This window comes from Chiloscyllium plagiosum, unplaced genomic scaffold (genome assembly GCF_037043375.1).
Source record: "Chiloscyllium plagiosum isolate Xiang-an unplaced genomic scaffold, Cpla_swu_hap1 HiC_scaffold_10, whole genome shotgun sequence".
Lineage (NCBI taxonomy): Eukaryota > Metazoa > Chordata > Chondrichthyes > Orectolobiformes > Hemiscylliidae > Chiloscyllium > Chiloscyllium plagiosum.
Window position 1 is genome coordinate 20644671 of NW_028270148.1, and position 22514 is coordinate 20667184.

Below are 22514 nucleotides of genomic sequence, written 5' to 3' on the forward strand. Positions count from 1 at the left end.
AAGGGAGAGGCCCATAAAAGTAGGACCATTTTCCCAAAAGCTATACAAGGCTAGTTAGACTACCGCTGAAATATTGTGAACAGTTTTGGGCTGTTGTCTAAGAAGAGACTTATTCACAATGGAGGCAGTCCAGAGAAGGTTCACGGAGCCCAATGTCAGATATGGTATGGAAGAGTGAGGACTACAGATGCTGGAGATCAGAGTCAAGAGTGGGGTGCTGGAAAAGCATAGCAGTCAGGCAGCATCTGAGGAGCCAGAGAATTGATGTTTTCAGGCAAGAGCCCTTCATCAGGAATAGGTTTCCTGATGAAGAACTCTTGCCTGAAACGTTGATTCTGCTGCTCATCAGATATCGTATGACAGCTGTATGCGGAGAACCTGAGTGGATTGGCCCTGTACTCATTGGAATATAAAAAAAAACTTATGGACCGGGCCAGGCCCCCTCAAAATATCTTAAGACGGTAGCCTGGACCCTGACTTTTCTTATTTTAAAAGCAGAAAGAGAATTCTGGGCAATCCAGGATGAAGGCAGGAAAATATTGTGGCTATAAGAGCTGCTCCTTTTTTGAGGTAATTTAGGTGTTGGATGTGATTTCTTCGAATTCCAGGAGCAACAATTACTATTTTATAAGCTGTTGCATTATTTTGGAACTTTGGGGGAAAACAGATCAAAATAACGGCACTTTAACAAGGAGGAAGACAGACAAAGGCAGTAACCATTTGGTCAGAGAAAGAAACCTACGCTGCTGTCTGACACAGCAGTGAATCTACACAGGTGTTTGCATTCAATTATCTCTGGAGATCGGAGCGTGTCCAGGGAAAAATAACAAACAGAGAAATTCATAGCTGACCTTGAAGGAACATGTGTGGGAGAGCTCACAACACAAGAGCAAATAAGTACATAGTTTTTAAGTGTAACCTTGCTATAAATCTGCAGTAGTGAGTAGATTGGGTTCTTTCTTGATTATATGTTTTATTGAGAACTGTCTCTTGATTAAATTCTAAAAATATAAACCATAAGTATTAAGTTGGCATGGAGCAGTGTTTTTTTAGAACAGTAAGATGGTGCCGATCGGTAGATTGTGAAGGAGCAATGATGGCCTTTAGGAGAGTGATGCGCTTTTCATGTTACTGATAATTATGTCGGCAGGAAGTGTCTTTGGTTGCAAATCATGTCAAATTGCATGGATCGGTTGGAGCGGCAGTTAGAGGCAATAAGGAATTTACAGGAGCTTGGGGTGTGATGGATGGCAGTTGTAGGAAGGGAGGAAAGTTCAGATACAGTCAGGTAGATGTATTAATTGCAGGAAAGGTAGGAGACAGAGGCAGGTAGTGCAGGAGTCTTCTGTGGCTATCCCCATTTCAAACAACTATGCTGTTTTGGAAAAGTTTGGGGGTGATGGACTCTCAGGAGAACATAGCATGAACAGCCAGGTTTCTGGTACCAAGACACGCTGTAACGTAAGAGGGGTACGTCAGGTTCCAAGTGATCGATTGTGATAGAGGACTTTCTAGTTAGAGGCACAGACAGACGTTTCTGCAGCCAGTAACAAAAAATCAGAATGGTGTTTTGCCTTCCTGGTGCTAGGATCAAGAATATCTCGGAGAGGGTGCAGAATGTTCTCAAAGGGAGACTGACCAGCAGGAGGTCATTGTTCACATTGGAACTAACAACATAGGAAGGGAAAGGGATGAGATTCTGAACGGACAATATAGAAAATTAGGCAGGAATTTAAAAAGGAGGTTCTCAAGAGTGGTAATATCTGGATTAGTCCTGGTGCTACGAGCTGGTGAGGGTCGGAATAAGAGGATAGAGCAGATGAATGCGTGGCAGATGAGCTGGTGCAGGAGAGAAGGGTTCACATTTTTGGATCATTGGAATCACTTCTGGGATAGAAGTGACCTGTACAGGATGGCTGGATTGCACCTGAATTGGAAGGGGACTAATAAACTGGCAGGGAGATTTGCTAGAGCTGCTCGGGAGGATTTTAAACTAGTAAGGGTTCGGAAGTAGTGAGGAAAGAGATCAGTCTGAGACTGGTACGGTTGGGAAAAGGTTCAAGTCAAACAGTCAGGGCAGGCAGGAACAAAGCAGAGAACAAGATAAAACTGCATTTATTTCAATGCAAGAGGCCTAATAGAGAAGGCACATGAACTTGGGGCATGGTTAGGAATATGGGACTGGTATACCATAGCAATTACAGAGATGTGGCTCAGGGATGGACAGAACTGGCAGCTTAATGTTCCAGAATACAAAAGCGGGAAGTGGCGTTTTTGATAAGAGATAGCATTACAGATGTGCTGAGGGTGGATATTCCTGGCAGTACATCCAGGCAAGTTATTTGGGTGGAACTGAGAAATAAGAAAGGGATGATCACCTTATTGGGATTGTTTATAGACCCCCTAATAGTCAGAGGGAAGTTAAGAAACAAATTTGTAAGGAGATCTCAGTTATCTATAAGAATAATAAGGTAGTTATGGTAGGGGATTTTAACTTTCCAAACATAGACTGGGACTGCCATAGTGTTAAGGGTTTAGATGGAGAGGAATTTAAATGTGTCCAAGAACATTTTCTGATTCAGTATGTTGATGTAGCTACTAGAGAAGATGTAAAATCTGATCTCCTTTTGGGAAATAAAGCAGGGCAGGTGACTGTGGTATCAGTGGGGGAGCACTTTGGGGCCAGCGACCATAATTCTATTAGTTTTAAAATAGTGATGATACAGGATGGACTGGATATAAAAGTTAAAGCTCTAAGTTGGAGGAAGGCCGATTCTGATGGTATTAGGCAAGAACTTTCAAAAGTTGATCGGGGTATAGATGTTCACAGGTAAAGGAATGGTTGGAAAATGGGAAACCTTCAAAAATGAGATGCCCTGAGTTCATCTGCCTTTTCTGTTAGGTCTCTAGCATTGAAATACATGCAGGTTAATTCATCAGTGCTACCTTGTTTTCTGCTTTGTTCCTGCCTGCCCTGACTGTTTGACTTGATCATTTTCCCAATCGTCCCAGTCTCAGACCGATTTCTTTCCTCACTACTTCCCTGGGTCTGAACTCCCCCCGACTCCACCCCGTTCCCCCCCTCCCCCACCACATTACCAGTTTAAAATCCTCCTGACCAGCTCTAGCAAATCTCCCTGCCAGTTTGTTAGTCCGCTTCTAATTCAGAGACAGTATTTTCCTGTTAGGGTGAAAGGAAAGGCTGGTAGGTGTAGGGAATGCTACACTAGAGAAATTGAGGTTTTGGTTCAGAAAAAGAAGGAAGCATATGTCAGGTATATACAGCACAGATCGAGAGAATCCTTATCAGAGTATAAAGGCAGGAGGAGTATACTGAAGCTGGAAATCAGGAGGGCAAAAAGGGCACATGAGATAGCTTTGGTAAATAGGGTTAAGGATTCTATAAAGCGATTCTATAAGTACGTTAAGGACAAAAGGGTAACTAGGGAGAGAATACGGCCCCTTAAAAAACAGCAAGGCAGCCTGTATGTGGGACCACAGGAGATAGGGCAGTTACCAAACGGGTATTTTGCCTTAGTGTTTACTGTGGAGAAGGATATGGAAGATATAGAATGTGAGGAAATACATGGTGACATCTTGCAAAATGTCCATATTACAAAGGAGGTGGTGCTGGATGTCTTAAAATGCATAAAGGTGGATAAATCCCCAGGACCTGATCAATTGTACCTGGAACTCTGTGGGAAGCTGGGCCCCTTGCTGAGATATTTGTATCATTGATAGTCACAAGAGAAGTGCCAGAAGACTGAAGGTTGGCTAACGTGGTGCCGCTACTTAAGAAAAGTCGTAAAGAAAAGCCAGGGAACTATACCGGTGAGCCTGGCATTGGTGGTGGGCAAGTTGTTAGAGGGAATCCTGAGTTACAGGATGTACATGCATTTGGAAAGGCAAGGACTGATTAGGGATCGTCAACATGGCTCTGTGCGTGAGAAATCTTGTCTCACGAACTTGAAGAGTTTTTTGAAGAAGTAACCAAGTGGATTGATGAGTGATGATTGATCATACACATGATATATATGGACTTCAGTAAGGCATTTGACAAGGTTCCTCATAGTACACTGGTTAGCAAGATTAGATCGCATGGAATACAGGGAGAACTACTATTTGGGTACAGAACTGGCTGAAAGGTATAAGACAGAGGGTGGTGCTGGAGGTTTACATTTCAGACTGGACGCCTGTGATCAGTGGTCTGTCACAAGGATTGGTGCTGGGTACACTGATTTTCATCATTCATATAAATGGTTTTGATATGAACATAAGAGGTATGCTTAGTAGGTTTACAGATAACACCAAAATTGGAGGAGTAGTGGACAGTGAAGAAGGTTACCTCAGTGTGCAATGGTATCTTGATCAGATGGGCCAATTAGCTGAGAAGTGGCAGATGGAGTTTAGTTTCGATAAATGTGAGGTGCTGCATTTTGGAAAGGAAAATCAGAGCAGGATTTATACACTTAATTGTAAGGTGCTGGGGGTGTTGCTGTACAAAGAGACCTTGGGGTGCAGGTTCTGAAAGTGGGGTCTCAGGTAGATAGGATAGTGAAGGTATGCTTTCCTTTATTGGCCAGAGCACTGGGTATAGGAGTTGGGAGGTCATGTTGTGGCTGTACAGGCCATTGGTTAGGCCACTTTTGGAATATTGCATGCAATTCTGGTCTCCCTCCTATAGGAAAGATGTTGTGAAACTTGAAACGATTCAGAAAAGATTCACCAGGATATTGCCAGGGTTGGAGGATTTGAGCTATAGGGAGAGGGTGAATAGGCTGGGGCTGTTTTCCCTGGAGTGTTGGAGCCTGAGGGGTGACCTTATAGAGGTTTATAAAATCATGAAGGGCATAGACAGGGTAAATAGACAAGGTCTTTTCTCTGGGTTAGTGGATTCCAGAACTAGAGGGCATAGGTTTAGCATGAGAGAGGAAAGATTTAAAAGGGACCTAAGGAGCAACTTTTTCACACAGAGTGTGGTCCGTGTATGGAATGAGCTGCCAGAGGAAGTGGTGGAGGCTGATACAATTACCACATTTAAGTGGCATTTGGATGGGTATATGAATAGCCAGGGTTTAGAGGGATAGGGGTCAAGTGCTGGCAAATGGGACTAGATTAGGTTAGGTGGTCAGCATTCACGAATTGGACGAAGGGTCTGTTTCATTGCGGTAAATTTCTATGACTCTGACTTTCGATATGAAGTGGATATTCCAGGTGTGATGCAACTGGTCAAACTACTCGGCTTTAAGCAAAACAGAATTTATTTAAATATTACAGTTGAAATACGAACAAAAAGCGGAATTTAGAATGACTTAACTGTTGGAAAACTTAACTGACCTGATACAGTAACTATTACTAAGTAAGTGTTCAATACGGTAACATTCCATAAACACACCCCTTGGCAAAAAGTTAAATTCAAACATGGATACTTACAGGCAGGAGGGAACGAAATGCAAAGAGAGATTTCAGCAGAAGGTCAGAGGAGTTCTTTACTGAAGCTTGGACACACATCTTATGACTGATACAGCTGAAACAAAATACAGACAAAAACTGAACTGGAAGAACTGGACACTCCCCTTCCATTATTAAACTAGCATCTTCTAAGGCACCTTTGCTTTTACGATTTCTGTGAAACAATCCAAGGACAAAATAACCTTTTAAAGTGACAGCATCATCACAAAAATAAGAGGTGACCTTATTGAAATGTACAGTATTTTTAGGGAAATTTCCAGCATAGATGTGGAGAGAGTCTAGGAGCAGAGAGCACAAGAAATTACTTCTCTGAGCTTGTGAATTCTTTGTTGAAAAGGGCTGGTGAAGCCTAGTCATTAAGTGTATGCAAGGCTGAGATTTTTAATCAGTAAGGGAATTAATGGTTGTGGGGATAAAGAGCAAGAAAATGGAGTTGAGGATTATGAAAAAGCACTGTTCTGTGCTGTACTGTACTGTACTGTTCAGACTTGATGGGCTGAATGGCCTATTCTCCTACATATTATTGCCTAATCCTGAGTGAAAAGAAATGTCTGACAACAGCATAATATTGTTGCCAAATGTATCTAAAGGATGATATGCAGATTTAGCTTGGGTGTTGAACTGTTCCAATGCTCTGCTTAATCCGAGGTATCAAACTGCTTTAAAAAAATCAAAATATAAAGGCATAAATTGAAGTAACAATATAACTTGCTCATTCCAACTTCAGATTACCCTACTGGTAAAGAAAAGTTGATGTGCTCTACTGCAGTTTGTTTTATACTCAGTGGCACTAAAATACTTTTAGAATAATTATGATATTAAATCAAGTGTAAACCATCTCAATTGTCTTCCTTGATCATATCTTTCCTGCATATTTTTAAAGGATCACCAATTCATTTAAAATAGTTTTGCTTGGAGTCACCTCTTCAGCTATTCTTACTGTTGTTCCCATCAGCATTTAAGTTTTATATTGCATTTACTTTATGGCATTATTCGCTAAGGAAACACAATTCATCTCTGATGACACCCAATACTGGGAGCAAAGTGGGGATGGTATTAGAGTAGGCCTGAAATCTGAAGATAGAGAAACTGTGGCCAGATGGCATTAAGAGAGAGGACTTGAAATTTGAATATAGAGAAACAGTAGCTAGGCAAGAGGCTGAGAGAACAGGGCAGGCCATGTCTGTTCCAGATCCTTTCAACAATTGGGGAACTGCACAGTGTAAAAATATATTAACATAATTGGTTGTGTGTCAAGGGACGTTTAAGATAGAATAGGGAAAAATCATAAGGTTTTCTTGTTATCTCAAAAGTATTCCAAAGATGGTTGCTTATAAGTAAGTTATGATTTGATTCAGGTGCTAACCTCTTCTATTGTAAACTGATTTTTTTTAATGTGTTCATTTCTAATTTTTAGACTTCTAACTAATAAGCTGCCATTGGTAGCAAGTTTGATTGAATTTATGTGTTCCCAATGTATATTTATATACTTTATATTTTAATATGATATGCATGAGTCTTTGTTTCTTTGTGTATGCATGTAAGAAAAAACTTAAATAAGTTGAATTTGAATTCCATCTGTTTACACACTATTTGGTAATGTCAAATTCTTCTCAAATCCATCTAAGTATAATAGTTAGGTTGTAATTGCAAGTTTTAGCCTGATTTCTATCAATTTGTGGCAGCCCGTCAATGATGTAAGATTGCAATCTGGTTTAGTTGACGTAGTGGTATATCCCATCAGATCATGGGTGACGGAAGATTGTCTATTGGGATGGGAGAATTGCTAAGAGAAAGTGAATGCTGACTAGGAAGAGTATAGCTGGCAAAATTGTTTGTAAAATGTACTTGAACCTTGGACCATGGTGCACAGTGGATTATAGATTTGAGAGAGTAACAATGCACTGAGTTGTGGAGAACATTCAGGAAGATGGTCTAAAAGAGAGGCTTCAGACAACTTGTAGGCTCAAAAAAACCTTTTTCAAGTTTACTATTAAAATTACCTGCAGGTAGTTCTCCTATAATGTATTAGGTGCTTTCCTGTGTGACACCATGTTATAGAGAATTGTGCGATAGAAATAATGGGGCCTGTGGGAAAAACAGGGTTAGCGGTAATCACCAAAAATATCAGTAAAAATGGAATCAAAAATAGTAGTTAGCCTAACAAAAATGATAGCACAGCCTTAGTAAATTTTGACCTGTTGTATGGTACTGTATAGTGCAATTCATCAGAATCTTCAACTGATTACTCTCGATTGACATCTATAACTGCTGGCTGCACTACACTCTGGCCAGTCTTCTGATCCCATTAGTGGTAACACTGCACAAGTCAGATCCCAGAATGAAACCTGCCTTGATAGGTAAAGGGCTGAATCTTAATTTCTTTTGCCGGGTTTTCCGAAGGGTTTCACATTCTGATGCTTGGGGAAATCTATCATCTTATTTTACAAAACTGCCTGACTTATTGCCTACCCCCACTCTTCGGTGTCCCTCTCTCACATTCTAGCATCATCATATTATGTACTATTTCCAAAATAACTCATCACTTTCTGGATATTCCAGAATTGACCAACATCCTTGGTGTAGCACCATCTTTAAAAATATATTGTGCCCCCAGACAAGAGCTGTCAGCCTGGAGTGCCCTGCATTGTTCCTGACATTGGCCCTGGGTGTGCAAACAACAGAATATTGGTGCCTCTCTTTGTGAGCAGGAGCATGGAGATGCTGCTGATGGGGATGGGGTAAAGCAGCGGCAGAACATCTTTTTCTCCCAGGCCAACAGAGGATGCTATTCTACTGGAACCATGCCAACCTGGATCAGGGTTACGATCCAAGCCAGTGCAATCTCAACTATCTGAAGCAATGGACAGAATGTAGGAAGAAGATCAATGACTTTCTCCACTCTGTCAGTGGAAGTGCCACAATCATCTCGGTTATACCTCTCACTCACTCTGTCTCTGCTACTGTACTCACCATTCCCTGCAGCATCTTCTCACTCACTCTCATCTTCACTAACATCTGACCCTGACTATCCTCTGCACAGCCTACTCACCCCCACAGGACATCTCCACAAATGCACTAAAAGTAACAGTGTACCACCCACCTTTCTCTCCCTCACCCACTACGTGCAAAGTTTCCTGAATCTGACTACGCTAAGCTGCTGAATGACCATGTCCAAGCCCCTGTACATTTTTTTGTAGTTGTTTGCCTTGTGATTCGTCACTGAAACAGATTTTGATGAGTCTGCAGATATTCTTTAAGATCTAAGCACGTTTGTTTAAACAAAAAGAGAGGAAAAAAGCTCTTAGTACAAGCAACAAAGCCAAGTTTCAAACTGCTCCACAACACTGTCCTTTTACTGTTAGTCAATTCCAGTGAAATTTCACTCTTATCTAAACTCTTTTTAAGTTTTTAAATTAATAGATTGCTTCCAGCTTATTGTCCTCAAGCTGTAGAGACATTTTCACAAAGCTTTTCCAAGTCAATTAGCACATACATTTCACAATAACTTTCACAAAGCTCTTCATGGGAAAGCGCATGAGCTGATTTATCACGTGATGCAGACGCATAGTCCAGCCTCCGTGCACTGTGACACCTAGTGCGGGGGATGAGAATCACGTAACAGTGAATGGGGGTTTGCTCATTAAAAAAAAGTTTGGCAATTCGCAAGTCGCATTATAGACAAATCGCGTTTAATAGGCAAGCGTTAAAGGAGAACTGCCTGTACTTATTTTAGTTTACCTGTGCTATATAAATGTGGCTAACCCTATTGGAGACTCAAAAATTTGGCTTGCATATAATAACATGTCATGACATAACTAAAATCCAGACTTGTTGGGTTTCTGGCCTCTCTTGCAACCAGTCTCCCCATTAATATCGAGGCTGTTAACTTTATTTAAATTAGCAACTACTAACGGTTAGATAATTATGACATTATAAACTGCATAACATCACCTAGATAGAAATTCAGAAAACGACTGAAAAAAAATTTGGCATAGGACCACGTGTTTTTTGAAATTGAGTGTTCCGATTCACTTTGACTATGCTAAGTTAGCGATTTTTGAAAAGATTTGTAGCTCAGATTGAGGTTCTGGGTGTAATTTTGCTCACTGAGCTGGAAGGCTCATTCTCAGACGTTTCATCACTATACTAGTAACATCATCGGTGAGCCTCCAGTGAAGCAAAGGTGTTATGTCCCACTTTCTATTTATGTGTCTTAGTTTCTTAGGATGGGTGATATCCTTTCCAGTTCTTTTTCTCAAAGGATGGTAGATGGGTCCAAATTGATGTGTTTATTGATAGAGTTATGGGTAGAATGCCATGCTTCTAGGAATTCCAACCGGAACTCCATCAATAAGCACATTGATTTGCACCCCTTCTACCATCCTCTGAGAAAAAGAACTGGAAAGGATATAGAGTCATAGAGATGTACAGCATGGAAACAGACCCTTCGGTCCAACCCGTCTATGCCGACCAGATATCCCAACCCAATCTAGTCCCACCTGCCAGCACCCGACCCATATCTCTCCAAATCCTTCCTATTCATATACCCATCCAGATGCCTCTTAAATGTTGCAATTGTACCAACCTCCATCACTTCCTCTGGCAGCTCATTCCATACATGTGCCACCCTCTGCGTGAAAAAGTTGCCCCTTATGTCTCTTTTATATATTTCCTCTCTTTCCCCTATGCCCTCTAGTTCAGGACTCCCCGACCCCTTGGAAATGATTTTGCCTACTTACCCTATTCATGCCCCACATAATTTTGTAAACCTCTATAAGGTCACCCCTTAGCCTCTGACGCTGGAGAGAAAATAGCCCCAGCCTGTTCAGTCTCTCCCTGTAGCTCAAATCCTCCAACCCTGGCAACATCCTTGTAAATCTTTTCTGAACCCTTTCACGTTTCACAACATCTTTCTGATAGGAAGGAGACCAGAATTGCACGCAATATTCCAACAGTGGCCTAACCAATGTCCTGTACAGCCGCAACATGACCTCCCAACTCCTGTACTCAATTCTCTGACCAGTAAAGGAAAGCATACCAAACGCCTTCTTCACTATCCTATCTATCTGCGACTCCACTTTCAAGGAGCTATGAACTGCACTCCAAGGTCTCTGTTCAGCAACACTCCGTAGGACCTTACCATTAAGTGTATAAGTCCTGCTAAGATTTGCTTTCCCAAAATGCAGCACCTCCCATTTATCTGAATTAAACTCCATCTGCCACTTCTCAGCCCATTGGCCCATCTGGTCCAGATCCTGTTGTAATCTGAGGTAACCCTCTTTGCTGTCTACTACACCTCCAATTTTGGTGTCATCTGCAGACTTACTAACTGTACCTCGTATGCTCGCATCCAAATCATTTATGTAAATGACAAAAAGTAGAGGACCCAACACCAATCCTTGTGGCACTCCACTGGTCACAGGCCTTCAGTCTGAAAAACAACCCTCCCCCACCACCCTCTGACTTCCAACTTTGAACCGGGGATGTGGAAAAGGATATGGAAGATATCGACTGTAGGGAAGTAGATGGTGACATCTTGCAAAATGTTCAGATTACAGAGGAGGAACTGCTGGATGTATTCAAATGGGTAAAGGTAGATAAATCCCCAGGACCTGATCAGGTGTGTGTCATCTGCAAACTTACTAACTGTACGTCTGATGCTCGCATCCAAATCATTTATGTAAATGACAAAAAGATATCACCTATCTTAAGGAAGCAAGACGCATAAATAGAAAGCGGGACATAACACCAGTGCTTCACTGGAGGCTCACTGATGATGTTACCTAGTATGGTGATGAAACATCTGAGAATGAGCCTTCCAGCTCAGTGAGCAAACTTACACCCAGAACTACACTAAGTATTACATAATTAACAAACAGGAATGTAACAGTTTGCTACAAAGCAATACCAGAGAAGGTTGAGCTTTTATTCATTATGGGATCGATTTGAGAAGTGATCTGCTTGACATAGGGGCAAATCATGTTGACAGTAGGGTCATAAAGAGGACCATAGCCATAATTCAAACACAGATAATGCTTGAAATATGTTAATTCATCATTTATGGTGCTGGAGAACTCCCTTCAACACATGCTGATTCTTAATTTTGTACAATCTAAAATTCAGACATCCCTGGCATATAATTCCAGTTTGCAGTTAATTCCAATACTACCCCAATTATGAAACAATCTTTGCCTGCTGGACTGTATCAGTAAAGATCTTTTTTGAAAATAGTTATGAATCCTAGATTTGGCACTGATAGCTGATATTTGTTGAAAATAATAAAGCAGCAGAATTGAAAATAGTTGTCAATAATAGGGCTTCTGTGCCTTCTTGGGTGAATAAACTATGGTGAGGTAAATAGTTTGCCTAATTCATCTTTAATTAGTTTGTAATATTATACTAATGTCACTAAATGCAGTAAAGCAAAATCAATTTGTAAGGTTTATCATAGTTGTGAAGTGTTGAAAGATCTTTGAATCAAAGAAATTCAGCAATTGACTGTAATTGATAGCTACTACCTTACATTTGGTGTTACAAGTAAGAGTGTATAGAGCTATGTATAATTTTCATAAATTACAAATAGGCTTATATATACTTAAGCAGTTATTGTTAGACTTTAAAAATATTGTACTATGAATCAATTGTTATGAACCACTAATATTTTATTAAATACTATTGCTAGTTTTAAGTTGATACATTTCGGATTAAAGGCACTTGGATTTTATATGCCTATGCATTTAAGGTCATGAGATCACGAATGTGTCATGCTTTTGTATCTCACCTAGAAGGAACAATGCAAATTGGATTTTACTGGTTGTCCACTCCTATATAAAAGAATTATATTTTTTTCTTAAATTTGTGAGTAGTCGCAACTTAATGATAAGATTTATATTATTTATCATAATATCCCTATGTGAAAAACCATTAAAAGAATCAATACAAATTATGTTTTTTGGGATGTAATTCAATTTGAACCTTTTATTGGACTGTTTACATACACAGAAAAATGCATAATATATCATTTTTTCTTTTGCAAAATGTTCACACATCTTTTAATAAAACTCAGAAAAGATTTGGATTGACTCAGTGGACCCTTTAGTTCCAATATGTGAAATTTGTTAGCTACAGCAGTAGATTAGTTAGGATGACTAATCCCTGTTTGACACATTCAGGTCTTTCTTATGCAAATTTTGATGGCAGGTCAATTAATATGGGACTGTTTGAAGGTAACAGTGGTAATTTGTATCAATGCCTATGACAGTGTGAACATACAGGTATTTGACAATGCAGCTCAACATCTGACAATATGAAAAGGATAATTAGATCGCACTGCTGCACTTTTTTTCAGGAGTAAGTAGGAGGTTAAATAGGCAGTGCACAGAATGTCTAGAACAAGATTGGTATATTGATTAAAAAGCTGATTTAGCAGCTCACATTTCCCCTTGGAAACTTTGAAAGATAAACCAGCTGCCGTCTAGGAGCCATCACTATCTACCAAGGGTGCACTATCTATCATCACAATATGGTGATGAGAGGTGTTTTATGTTTGTGTTAATTTTCCCCACTAAATCAGTAATTATTACAATACTGTCCCCGCTGTTTACCCTGCAGCTGTTTTTCCATTTGTCGAGAGAACGAGTGTTCTCAGAGGACCGCACACGCTTCTATGGCGCAGAAATTGTCTCGGCTCTAGATTATTTGCATTCCGAGAAGATTGTGTACCGAGATCTCAAGGTAACAATGTAATCAGAATTTGTACCTTTATTCTTTTTTTCACACTAGGAACATACTTGAAATTATTCATAACCTACTTGCAACAGCTGAACCTGCTGTTCCCACTACAAATCATTGTAATAATGGACACAGTTGGTTTCTTTTTAGAATTTGAAAGACGTTTTAAAATATTACTTCTCAAAGAAAAACTTCTGTCCATATTTTCTACGTATCTCCTAAGTTTAATTTAATTTCCCATGTGCTTGTCTTCAACTATGGCAGCATACTTCCACATGCTACTAATACTTCTTCATAAACAGTTACTATAAAATATGGACAAACAAATTAAGTTCCTTCTCATTTCATATCTTTTCCCTTTTGAAGAAGAATTCTGGTGATCAGTTAGTTCCCTTCTAAAACTGGTTGAAACACAGAGCTTTCCAAAATGCTGCATCTTCGATGCAAACTTCAGCACAATTTACTTATTCACTGTAGTATTATTATCATTTTTTATTTTAACTTATCTAAGAGTTATTTTTATTCAAATACACCGTACTTGCAATATTTAATGTAAGCAATCAGGATTATAATTAATGTAGGTCAACTAAAGTATCTTGTTTTCTGTGTGAAAGTGCTAGTAACTAAATGTATCAAATGGCGCCTCAAAAGCTAAAGGTGAAGCCAATAAGATTGATCAAAAGTTTAGTCAAAAAGATGCATCTTAAGGAGGATACTAAATATGAATGGGGAGTTACAGACATGGGAATCAAATTCTGAATGCAAGGCCCTGGCTACAGAAGGCATAATAGAAACGGAGTCATCAGTTTAAAGTTTTCACTGAGTGAGGAAATAAATTATGAAAAGTCGTCTTTAGTGATTTTATTAATTACAGAATGCTTTGATGTAAGATGGTTGAGATAGAGACTATTGCTATTTTTAAGAGTCAATTAAATAAATATTTGAAGCAGAAGAAGACATGACTTTGGAATAAAGCTTGGGCAGTATTAAATTGTTCCCGCAAAAACCGACAGTGTTGTTCTGGGCTAAGTGTGCCCCATTGTGCTGTTAATTTTGAGTAAATGTTTTATCATAGAAATAGTATGTAAATTTGAAAAATAAATATTGGAATGAAAGAAAAACTTTTCAAAAAATTCTGCAAATAATCAAACTGTCAATGCAGGGATTGACTTTTCTATTTATTTGCTTTATAGTGTCATAAAATTAGTTACTAAACAATGTTGATTTGAATATTGAATGTATATTATATGTTGAAATCTTTGTTGGGCATCACAATGAACCAGTGGTTAGCACATCTGCCTCACAGTGGCAGGGATCTGAGTTTGATTCCAGCTTTGCGTCACTGTCTGTCTGTGTGGACCTTGCATGTTCTCCTGTGCCCATGTGGGTTTCTGCTGGGTGCTCTGGTTTCCTCCCAAAGTCTGAAGATGTGCAGGTTAGGTGGATTGCTAAATTGTCCATAGTGTCCAGGGACGTGTAGGCTTGGTGGATTAGCCATGGTAAATATGGGTTTACGGGGATAGCGTATGGGACTGGGTCTGAGAGGAATGTTCCTCGGAGGGGCGGTACAAACTTGATGGGCTGAGTGGCCTCTTTCCGCAAGTTGGGGACTCTATAATTCTTTGATGATTCTATGTGGTGGAGTGAATGAGATTTTCTGATTATCAAGAGACAACTCTACGTATAATAGTTTATTATATATGGGCAAATTTCAGCGTGTAAGCTGTATTGAAAACTGAGTTCCAAATTAATATTTTATGCTGTCAGTAAAAACCCTAATTTGTTGAACAAATGAAAAGAATTCTGGGCGGCACAGTGGTTAGCACTGCTGCCTCACAGTGCCAGAGACCCGGGTTCAATTCCCTCCTCAGGCAACTGTCTGTGTGGAGTTTGCTCATTCTCCCTGTGTCTGCGTGGGTTTCCTCCGGGTGCTCTGGTTTCCTCCCACAGTCCAAAAATGTGCAGGTTAGGTAAATTGGCCATGCTAAATTGCCCGTAGTGTTAGGTGAAGGGGTAAATGTAGGGGAGTGGGTCTGGGTGGGTTGCTCTTCGGAGGGCCGGTGTGGACTTGTTGGGCCGAGGGCCTGTTTCCACACTGTAAGTAATCTAAGTAATAATAAATATTTGTGAAATTTAATTTCTTACGGATTCTCATATTTAGAAATGAGGTCCTCGCTTGTCCTGACGAAGACATGATTTTCCCTACAAATATCCGAGAGCTCTTGTGTTGCTCCAACTCTGATCTTTTAAATGCCTTCTTCCATCACCTCACCACTGGCAGCTGTGCTTTTTAATTTTTACTATGAAATTCTTTTTAAACTTTTCTTCATCTCCCTTTCCAATTCTTTGTCTTCCTTTCTCCCTCCTTAAAACTGACATGAACGTCAATTGAACCTTCTGACACTCTTCTCGGTACCCTTTTCATTGTTGCAATACCTATTGTTCACTGATTATGCTTCTAAGAAGTGTCATCAGGTGATGTTATGTTCCCAGTGTGTTGTTGTATTCTGATTATTTATAACTGTATTTAGGTGATCCTAATAACAGAACTAGAGTAGATAGGGAAATTGGATGTCGAAACATATTAGGTGATTAAACCATCTTTCATTGATAGTACTTAATTATTTTCCCTTGGCAAGGGCAATTATACTGCAAAAAAAAGCTTTATCTCCATGAATATTTTTTGTTCAAAGTGCTTCTTTATTTTAAAGAAGACAATACTAGCCCAAGAAAAAATTCTTGACTTTGTTCTCTTACTAGCATTTGAATTCTTAGCCATGGTGACCTTTCCTGTTAGATTGTTTCAATTGACAGAAAATATCCAAGTGGAGCTCTTTTAGGAACAGCAGGGGCACAACTTCGAAATGGCTTATGTTGTACCACACCAGGAAACTATGTTAGAACCTTTGCTTTTCTAATGAAGTTTCAGGACACTTTCCATTGATCTTATCACTAGAATATTAATGCAGTGCAGGAAAGTTAACTTTATATTCTCCACTCATTCCAGTAAGAAAGCTTGATTTTTTTTAAAAATCAATATTTTAGATAACTGTTATTTCCTGTTATAAGTTGGAGGGTTTAGAATAAATGTACCCCTCCAACATTCAGTTCCCATTGTTGTAGGTTCTGATGACTGTCGGTATTGCTTATTTTTGAAAATGATGGATTTTTTCTTTGTAGCTGGAGAATTTAATGTTAGACAAAGATGGTCACATCAAAATCACAGATTTTGGACTTTGCAAAGAAGGAATTACAGATGCCGCTACAATGAAGACATTTTGCGGTACACCAGAATACTTGGCTCCAGAGGTAGGATCATTATAACTAAAGTCACCAGAACTTCCAATGTTAATAAGAGTTCTAAAAGAGACCAGAGAGAGAATATTTCTTCAAAGCCAATAATATCATTTCAATATGTTAAAATTTAAGAAAATCAACTTAACAAAAAGATATTTGGCTAAACTGTTACCTTTTGTTTGTCAAGTATGCTACATAGAGACATGTATCCTATTGCAGTGTGTAATTACACAATTTCAGGTTGCTACATCACAGTGTAGGCTGTTTGGCCAATTCTACTTTGATTTAATCCCCACTCTCTCCCTTCACTTCCTTCATGTAAGCATTGCCCTTTTTAGGCTTTGCTTGTGACTGGTTCACTGACCACATGGGTGTCTTCCTGGTGGTGGAATGTATGGAATGAAGTTTTTGCACTACAGTGTCTTTTTACTGAGTCACTACACAACAAATAAAACATTTGTTTGGCCCATTGTGTCTGTGCCGATTCTCCGAATTTACATCTTGCCTCATGCCGTTCTAAAAGACTTCTCACCTAACTCTGCACGCTGTTCTTTTTCAAATAACCGTCTAATTCATTTTTAAATACCTTGATTGAACCTATTTTCATTGTGATCTCAGGTAATGCATTCCAGAACCTAGCTATTCACTACGTGAAAAAGAATTCCTCATTTCACTTTTGCTGTTTTTGCTAATTATTTAAATTTGTGCTCTCTTGTACTCAATGCTTTCACAAGTGATGCCTACTTACGTTGTCCAGATTCACTCCATTATTTCTTTGTGACATTATCTTGGAGAAAATGGTATAAACATTTGCACCCATGCAAAATCCCTATGCAGTTATAAAATAATTTTAGTTTATCCAAAAATAATTCATATAATTTTTAATTCTGAATAAGCAGAGTAAAGAATTGAGAAGTAAATTGGCCTGTAAACAATGAAACAATGGTTCCATGGTAAGATGTTTCTTGTTTGAAATCTCAATTACCCTTTATGAATGAAAGTAATAATGTCTATTTCTGACATCTCTTAACTTACTTCCAACTGTACCAATATTGCATTCTGATATCAGTTCTGTATGTCTTATTTTTATTTCAACATTTAGACTGCTTTGCTTTAACTATTCAGAAAAAGGAAACCAATAATGTTAATTTTGACATTTAATTTTTAGCTTCTTTAACATGATTAATTTATAATAATGTGCATTTTTTATTGCTGATTTTTATCTACTTAAATCATCCAATTCTGTGAACAATGTACTTGGAGAAATAGTAAAATCCAGAAATTGTCTGATCATGTTTCAATTTTGTAACAGATTATCACTGTTCAGATTACCATAAATCAGTACTCACAAGTATGTTGTCTAATGTAAATGACAACATAAAATTTAAAAGCTATATATTGAAGGTAGTCTTTTGACGCAATATGAGTGATTTGACAGAAAGAAGTAAGATGCAGGTTCATGCCAGAAACTATCACCATAGTGAATTTAGATTGCATTTAATTCAAGGCTGTGATAGATTGATTTTTAATTCACGGCTGTGGTAGATAGATTTTTAATTCAGGGCTACAATGTACGGATTTTTAATTCAAGACTGACCTAGATGGGTTTTTATCCAAGGCTCAGATAGACAATATTTAATTCATGGATGTGATAGATGGATTTTTAATTCAATGCTGACCTAGACAGGTTTCTAATTCAAGGTTGATGGATTTTGGATTGGTGAAGAAATCAAGGGTTATGGGGGAAAAGGAAAAGAAGTAGAATTGAGGATTATTAGATTAGCCATGATCTCACTGAAATGCAGAGCAGACATGATTTGCTGAATGGACTACTTCTGGTCCTATATCTCGTGGATAGCAAAGATGGTTGTATGGAGTGGGAAACAGTACTTGGGCCAATAAAGTCTGCTCTTTCACTCTTGGCAGTGGCTGGTTGCAAAGTGACATGGGCCAACCGCTGAAAACAAATGGACATCATGGTCAATAAATGCTGTATCGCTGGGGCAGACTTCCAAAGAAAAGCACAATGGAAAATATGCAACAGGCGTACTTGCGTTTACCCAAGGCATCTGTGAAAAACATATTCAATTAATGCCACCTTTGCATGTATCATGTAAAAACAATCCATATTTTGGAGATGTGACATAAGCCATTATATTAGTAAATATGAGAGACATCGGTGATGCGCTGGTATTAACTGGTATATAATATTTTTAAGTCATGAATATTTTAAGGTGGATCTTGTTGCATGTCTACACAGTCAGGTGAACAATTTTTATTTTCTAGTTTTCAGGAATTAGAAGATTTTTACTAATCCAATGTAGGGTGCATTTTATGTTTTATTTTTAAAAAGCTTTAACCATGTGAAAATAAATGTTAGGAAGCCTGACACTCAATGATGGCAAGAAATATCTTATGTGCTAGGTGATATTTGCACTAAGATGTGTTCTCACCAAAAGTGGATGTTAAATAGTGACAGATAGTGGCAGATGGGGACAAATGAGAAGGGTAGTACAGGTATTTGTGAAATCCAGCAAAATGTTGCACAGAACTGTTGTAAAATAGTAAAGGCTTGCTTTTTCCTAGCATATGTTCTATTTGAATTGAAAGCTGGATGCATCAAAGACAGTAAATTATGAAATGTTTACCAATGTATTTTTTGTGAAGAATGCCCAGATGATGAACCAAACAACCACAATACGGAAGAAGGAATCCATGTCAGCAGCGCTGTTTTTGGAGGTGGTATCATCCGAACGGATATGACATAGGCGAAGGAACTGGGAGAATGGGATGGAATTCTTGCAGGACGTGGGGTGGGAAGAGCTGTAGTGAAGATAGCTATAGGAATCATTGGCTATATAATGTAGAAATGTACTTCAGTCATCTACACTATGTATATTGTGTTAAGTGAATAGAATCACATGATATTATAAAGTGTTCTGTTCATTTAAAATCTACAGTTTATTAGATCAAAATATTCTAGTTGTTCTCATTGTGGAAAAGATGTTAATTCTGTGAAAAAAAGATTTAATTTGATGTGGAGGTGACCTACTAAGTTCAGGTAGGTGCGATAGCTCTGAAAAAGCATATGGACCATATTGACTTGGGGCATGCTCTCTAAATGGGTTTTGGGGAGGGAATCCACAATTGGATCCGACTGCTCTACCGCAACATCATTATTGTAATCTCAATCAATGGGTGGGAATCAGAAAACTTCATGATCAGATCTGCAATCAGACAAAGCTGCCCACGTTCTGCTGCCTTATTTGTATGTTATACAGAACCTTTTGCAGAGGAAGGACACGAGCCTGAGAGGCAATGGCAATGGAATAGCCTGCAGGTCAAAGCCTTCTGGTAAAAGGATGACATGGCTGTTTTCTGCTTAGACCCGCTGTCAGTACACAGACTCATGAACATCTGCAACAGTTTTAACTAGCCTTGGGAAGATGAGACACACCCAACACTGCTTTTATTCTGATGGCCACTGTTGTGAGTGGTTACATCCGTTGACCTTGGTCTGCAACACCAAGTGTCACTAAGTAATGAGGTTCTACCTTTCTCTGGTGTTATAAAGGGTGGGTTTGGCCTCAGCACCGTGGAATGCTCCGGGTAGTTGGACTGTATCTACATGTCCTTTATGCAAAGTTTGTAAAGAAAAATATCTTTGACCGCATGACTTTCAAGAAGTGATCGGCAAGTAATGTCCTCAAGTTCCTGAGAGAAAAGGAGTGGTGGATCCTGTCGCATATTTGCCTGAGCAGACTGTCAAAGTCATTTGGCAGAATGCCTCATCACCAGAATTTTCCAGCAAGCACCAAAACGGTTGATGGTGAGAAGGGCACTGCCCGTCAGAACCTTCAGGCATGCTCAGTCTTTGTGCACCACCGCATGCTACCCTCAAAGCAACTGCACTGACAAAGAGACTGTCATCTCTTTCTTGAATTTGCTCTGCAAAGAAGATCTGGAGAGAGAGAGAAATGCCATAGCTTTTGTCAAGGTTTGTCTTGAGCAGCTCAGCGACGCAAAACTCTGTGCTCTACAGATTGTTCCACAGGGTACACACTGAGACAAACATTGACTGTGCGTGGAGGACCATCAACTCGGTGAAAGACGCTCTTTGATCTGCCCGATACTTGCTGGTTGACCAGTGTAAAGAGTTGACCTCAATTGGGGGTTGCAGACTGGCACATTGTAACATCCAGGACTGCATACTAAGGGCTGCACTAAAACTTGGAGTAGCGGCCGCTAAGGCACTGAGGGAAAAGGCTACGATCTAAGGTTTTTCTATTGAAGTATAATGAGGGTCTCTTTCGTTATCAGGCCCTCTCATTGCCTCACTCTATGTAAATACTGTCCTGCATTAGTAAGAAATGCCTTTTTTTTGCAACTGCAGGGTATGTGGAATTCTAATGTTCAGTTTTGTTGGTATTGCAAAGTCTGTGCAGAACTGCTTTAGTATCTGTGAATGTACTTAAAAAATATATTTTTTACAATTAAAAAACATTTTTTACAATTAAAAAACAAATTGACTACTCATCTCCACTATGTGCTGAGGGGCGCACTGAAGCTTGGAGCAGCAGCCACCCAAGGTGTAGTGAGGAAAGACCAGCATCTAAAGCCTTTGGTGCATGAAAATGAGCATAGTTCCCTGCATAAGTAGAAAATGCCTTTGTTTTTTCAACTGTAGAAATGCTCTGAATGTCAAAATTCCAATACTTTGTTTATTTTCTCTGTAAAGACTGTACATTACTGATTTAGAACATTTTCATATGTTTATATATGATTTTTATGCATGAAGTATGTTTTTGAAATGTGAGAAAAGACCACTCATCTTCTAGAATGCTCCTTTGCAAAGAAAGTTTGGAGAGAGATGCAGTGGCTTTTGTTGAGGTTCATCCCAAGAAGCTCTGTGACACAGGACTCTGCTCTTCAAGGTGTTCCCCAGAGCACATATTGTGACAGAGTTGGCTTTGACTGAATGTTGCAGACTGGCACATTCCAAGGTCTTGGACTACATGCTGAATGATGTTTTGTTTGTTGTATTTCTCTGCAAAGACTGTACAGAACTGATTTATAACCTTTCATGTATAGATGATGTTTATGAATAAAAAATGTTTTTGTAATAAATAGACCAGAAACTGAGCTGGATCAACAAAAAAATACTTTTCTCCAAGGACAGGTCAGAGACTAAAATCTTCTGACAAGCTAACTCTCATCCTGACAATACTAAAGCTTGAGAAAAGTGAGGACTGCAGATGCTGGAGATCGAGTAGAGAGTGTGGTGTTGGAAAAGCACAGCAGGTCAGGCAGCATCCGAGGAGCAGGAGAATCCTGATGAAGGGCCTTTGCCTGAAACGTCATTTCTCCTGCTTCTAGGATGCTGCCTGATCTGCTGTGCTTTTCCAGCAACACACTAAGTCCTCAAACATGACACTGTCCAAGATAAAGCATCCTATTTGATTGACATTCCATCTGTGTCACCTTAGATATTCACTTCCTTCATCACCTTAAACGTTCACGTGCTCCAACACCAATGCACAGTGGCAGCAATTTGTATTGCCTATAGGATGCGCTGCAACAGCTTTCAAAGGCTTCTTCAAACAAGCTCATTTCAGACTTGTAATCGCCACAACTCAGAAGTACATGGATGATCAATGCATGAGAACACAGTCACTTGCAAGTTTCTCTTTATGTTACAAGCCATCCTGAAGTTGGCCATCCAGCACTGTTGTTGAAAAATCATTGTGGATCTTGTCTCCACCTTGCCAGCTTTCTGAACCACACTGACTACAGTGGTGTAAGAAGGCTTCCACATATTCTCCATGGCAAATGGGAATACAGAGGAACCTCGATTACCTGAAGGACACAGGTGGGGAGTATTTCGCTCGGTTAATCGAATGCTGGATGCTGTACATCTCTTTGACTCTATTACATTGTAAGCATTGAGACCTTACGATTTTGCCGGATAATCCGATATTCGGATAATCGAAAGCCAGATAATTGATGTTCCT

At 39.3% G+C, this 22514-nt stretch overlaps 1 protein-coding gene across 4 annotated transcripts in view; it reads left to right on the plus strand.

The window, feature by feature from the left end:
* Positions 1-22514, plus strand: part of LOC122552657 (RAC-gamma serine/threonine-protein kinase) — a 468688-nt gene that overhangs the window by 411672 nt on the left and 34502 nt on the right. For 2 of the 4 annotated variants that reach the window (XM_043695471.2, XM_043695473.2), the window contains 2 exons: positions 13087-13209; positions 16387-16515. The exons of 1 other annotated variant lie outside the window; for it this stretch is intronic. In XM_043695471.2, the coding sequence (XP_043551406.1) occupies positions 13087-13209; positions 16387-16515 (252 nt within the window). The remainder of the gene's footprint in view (positions 1-13086; positions 13210-16386; positions 16516-22514) is intronic. One more of the 4 variants, XM_087991181.1, reaches the window with a different exon arrangement.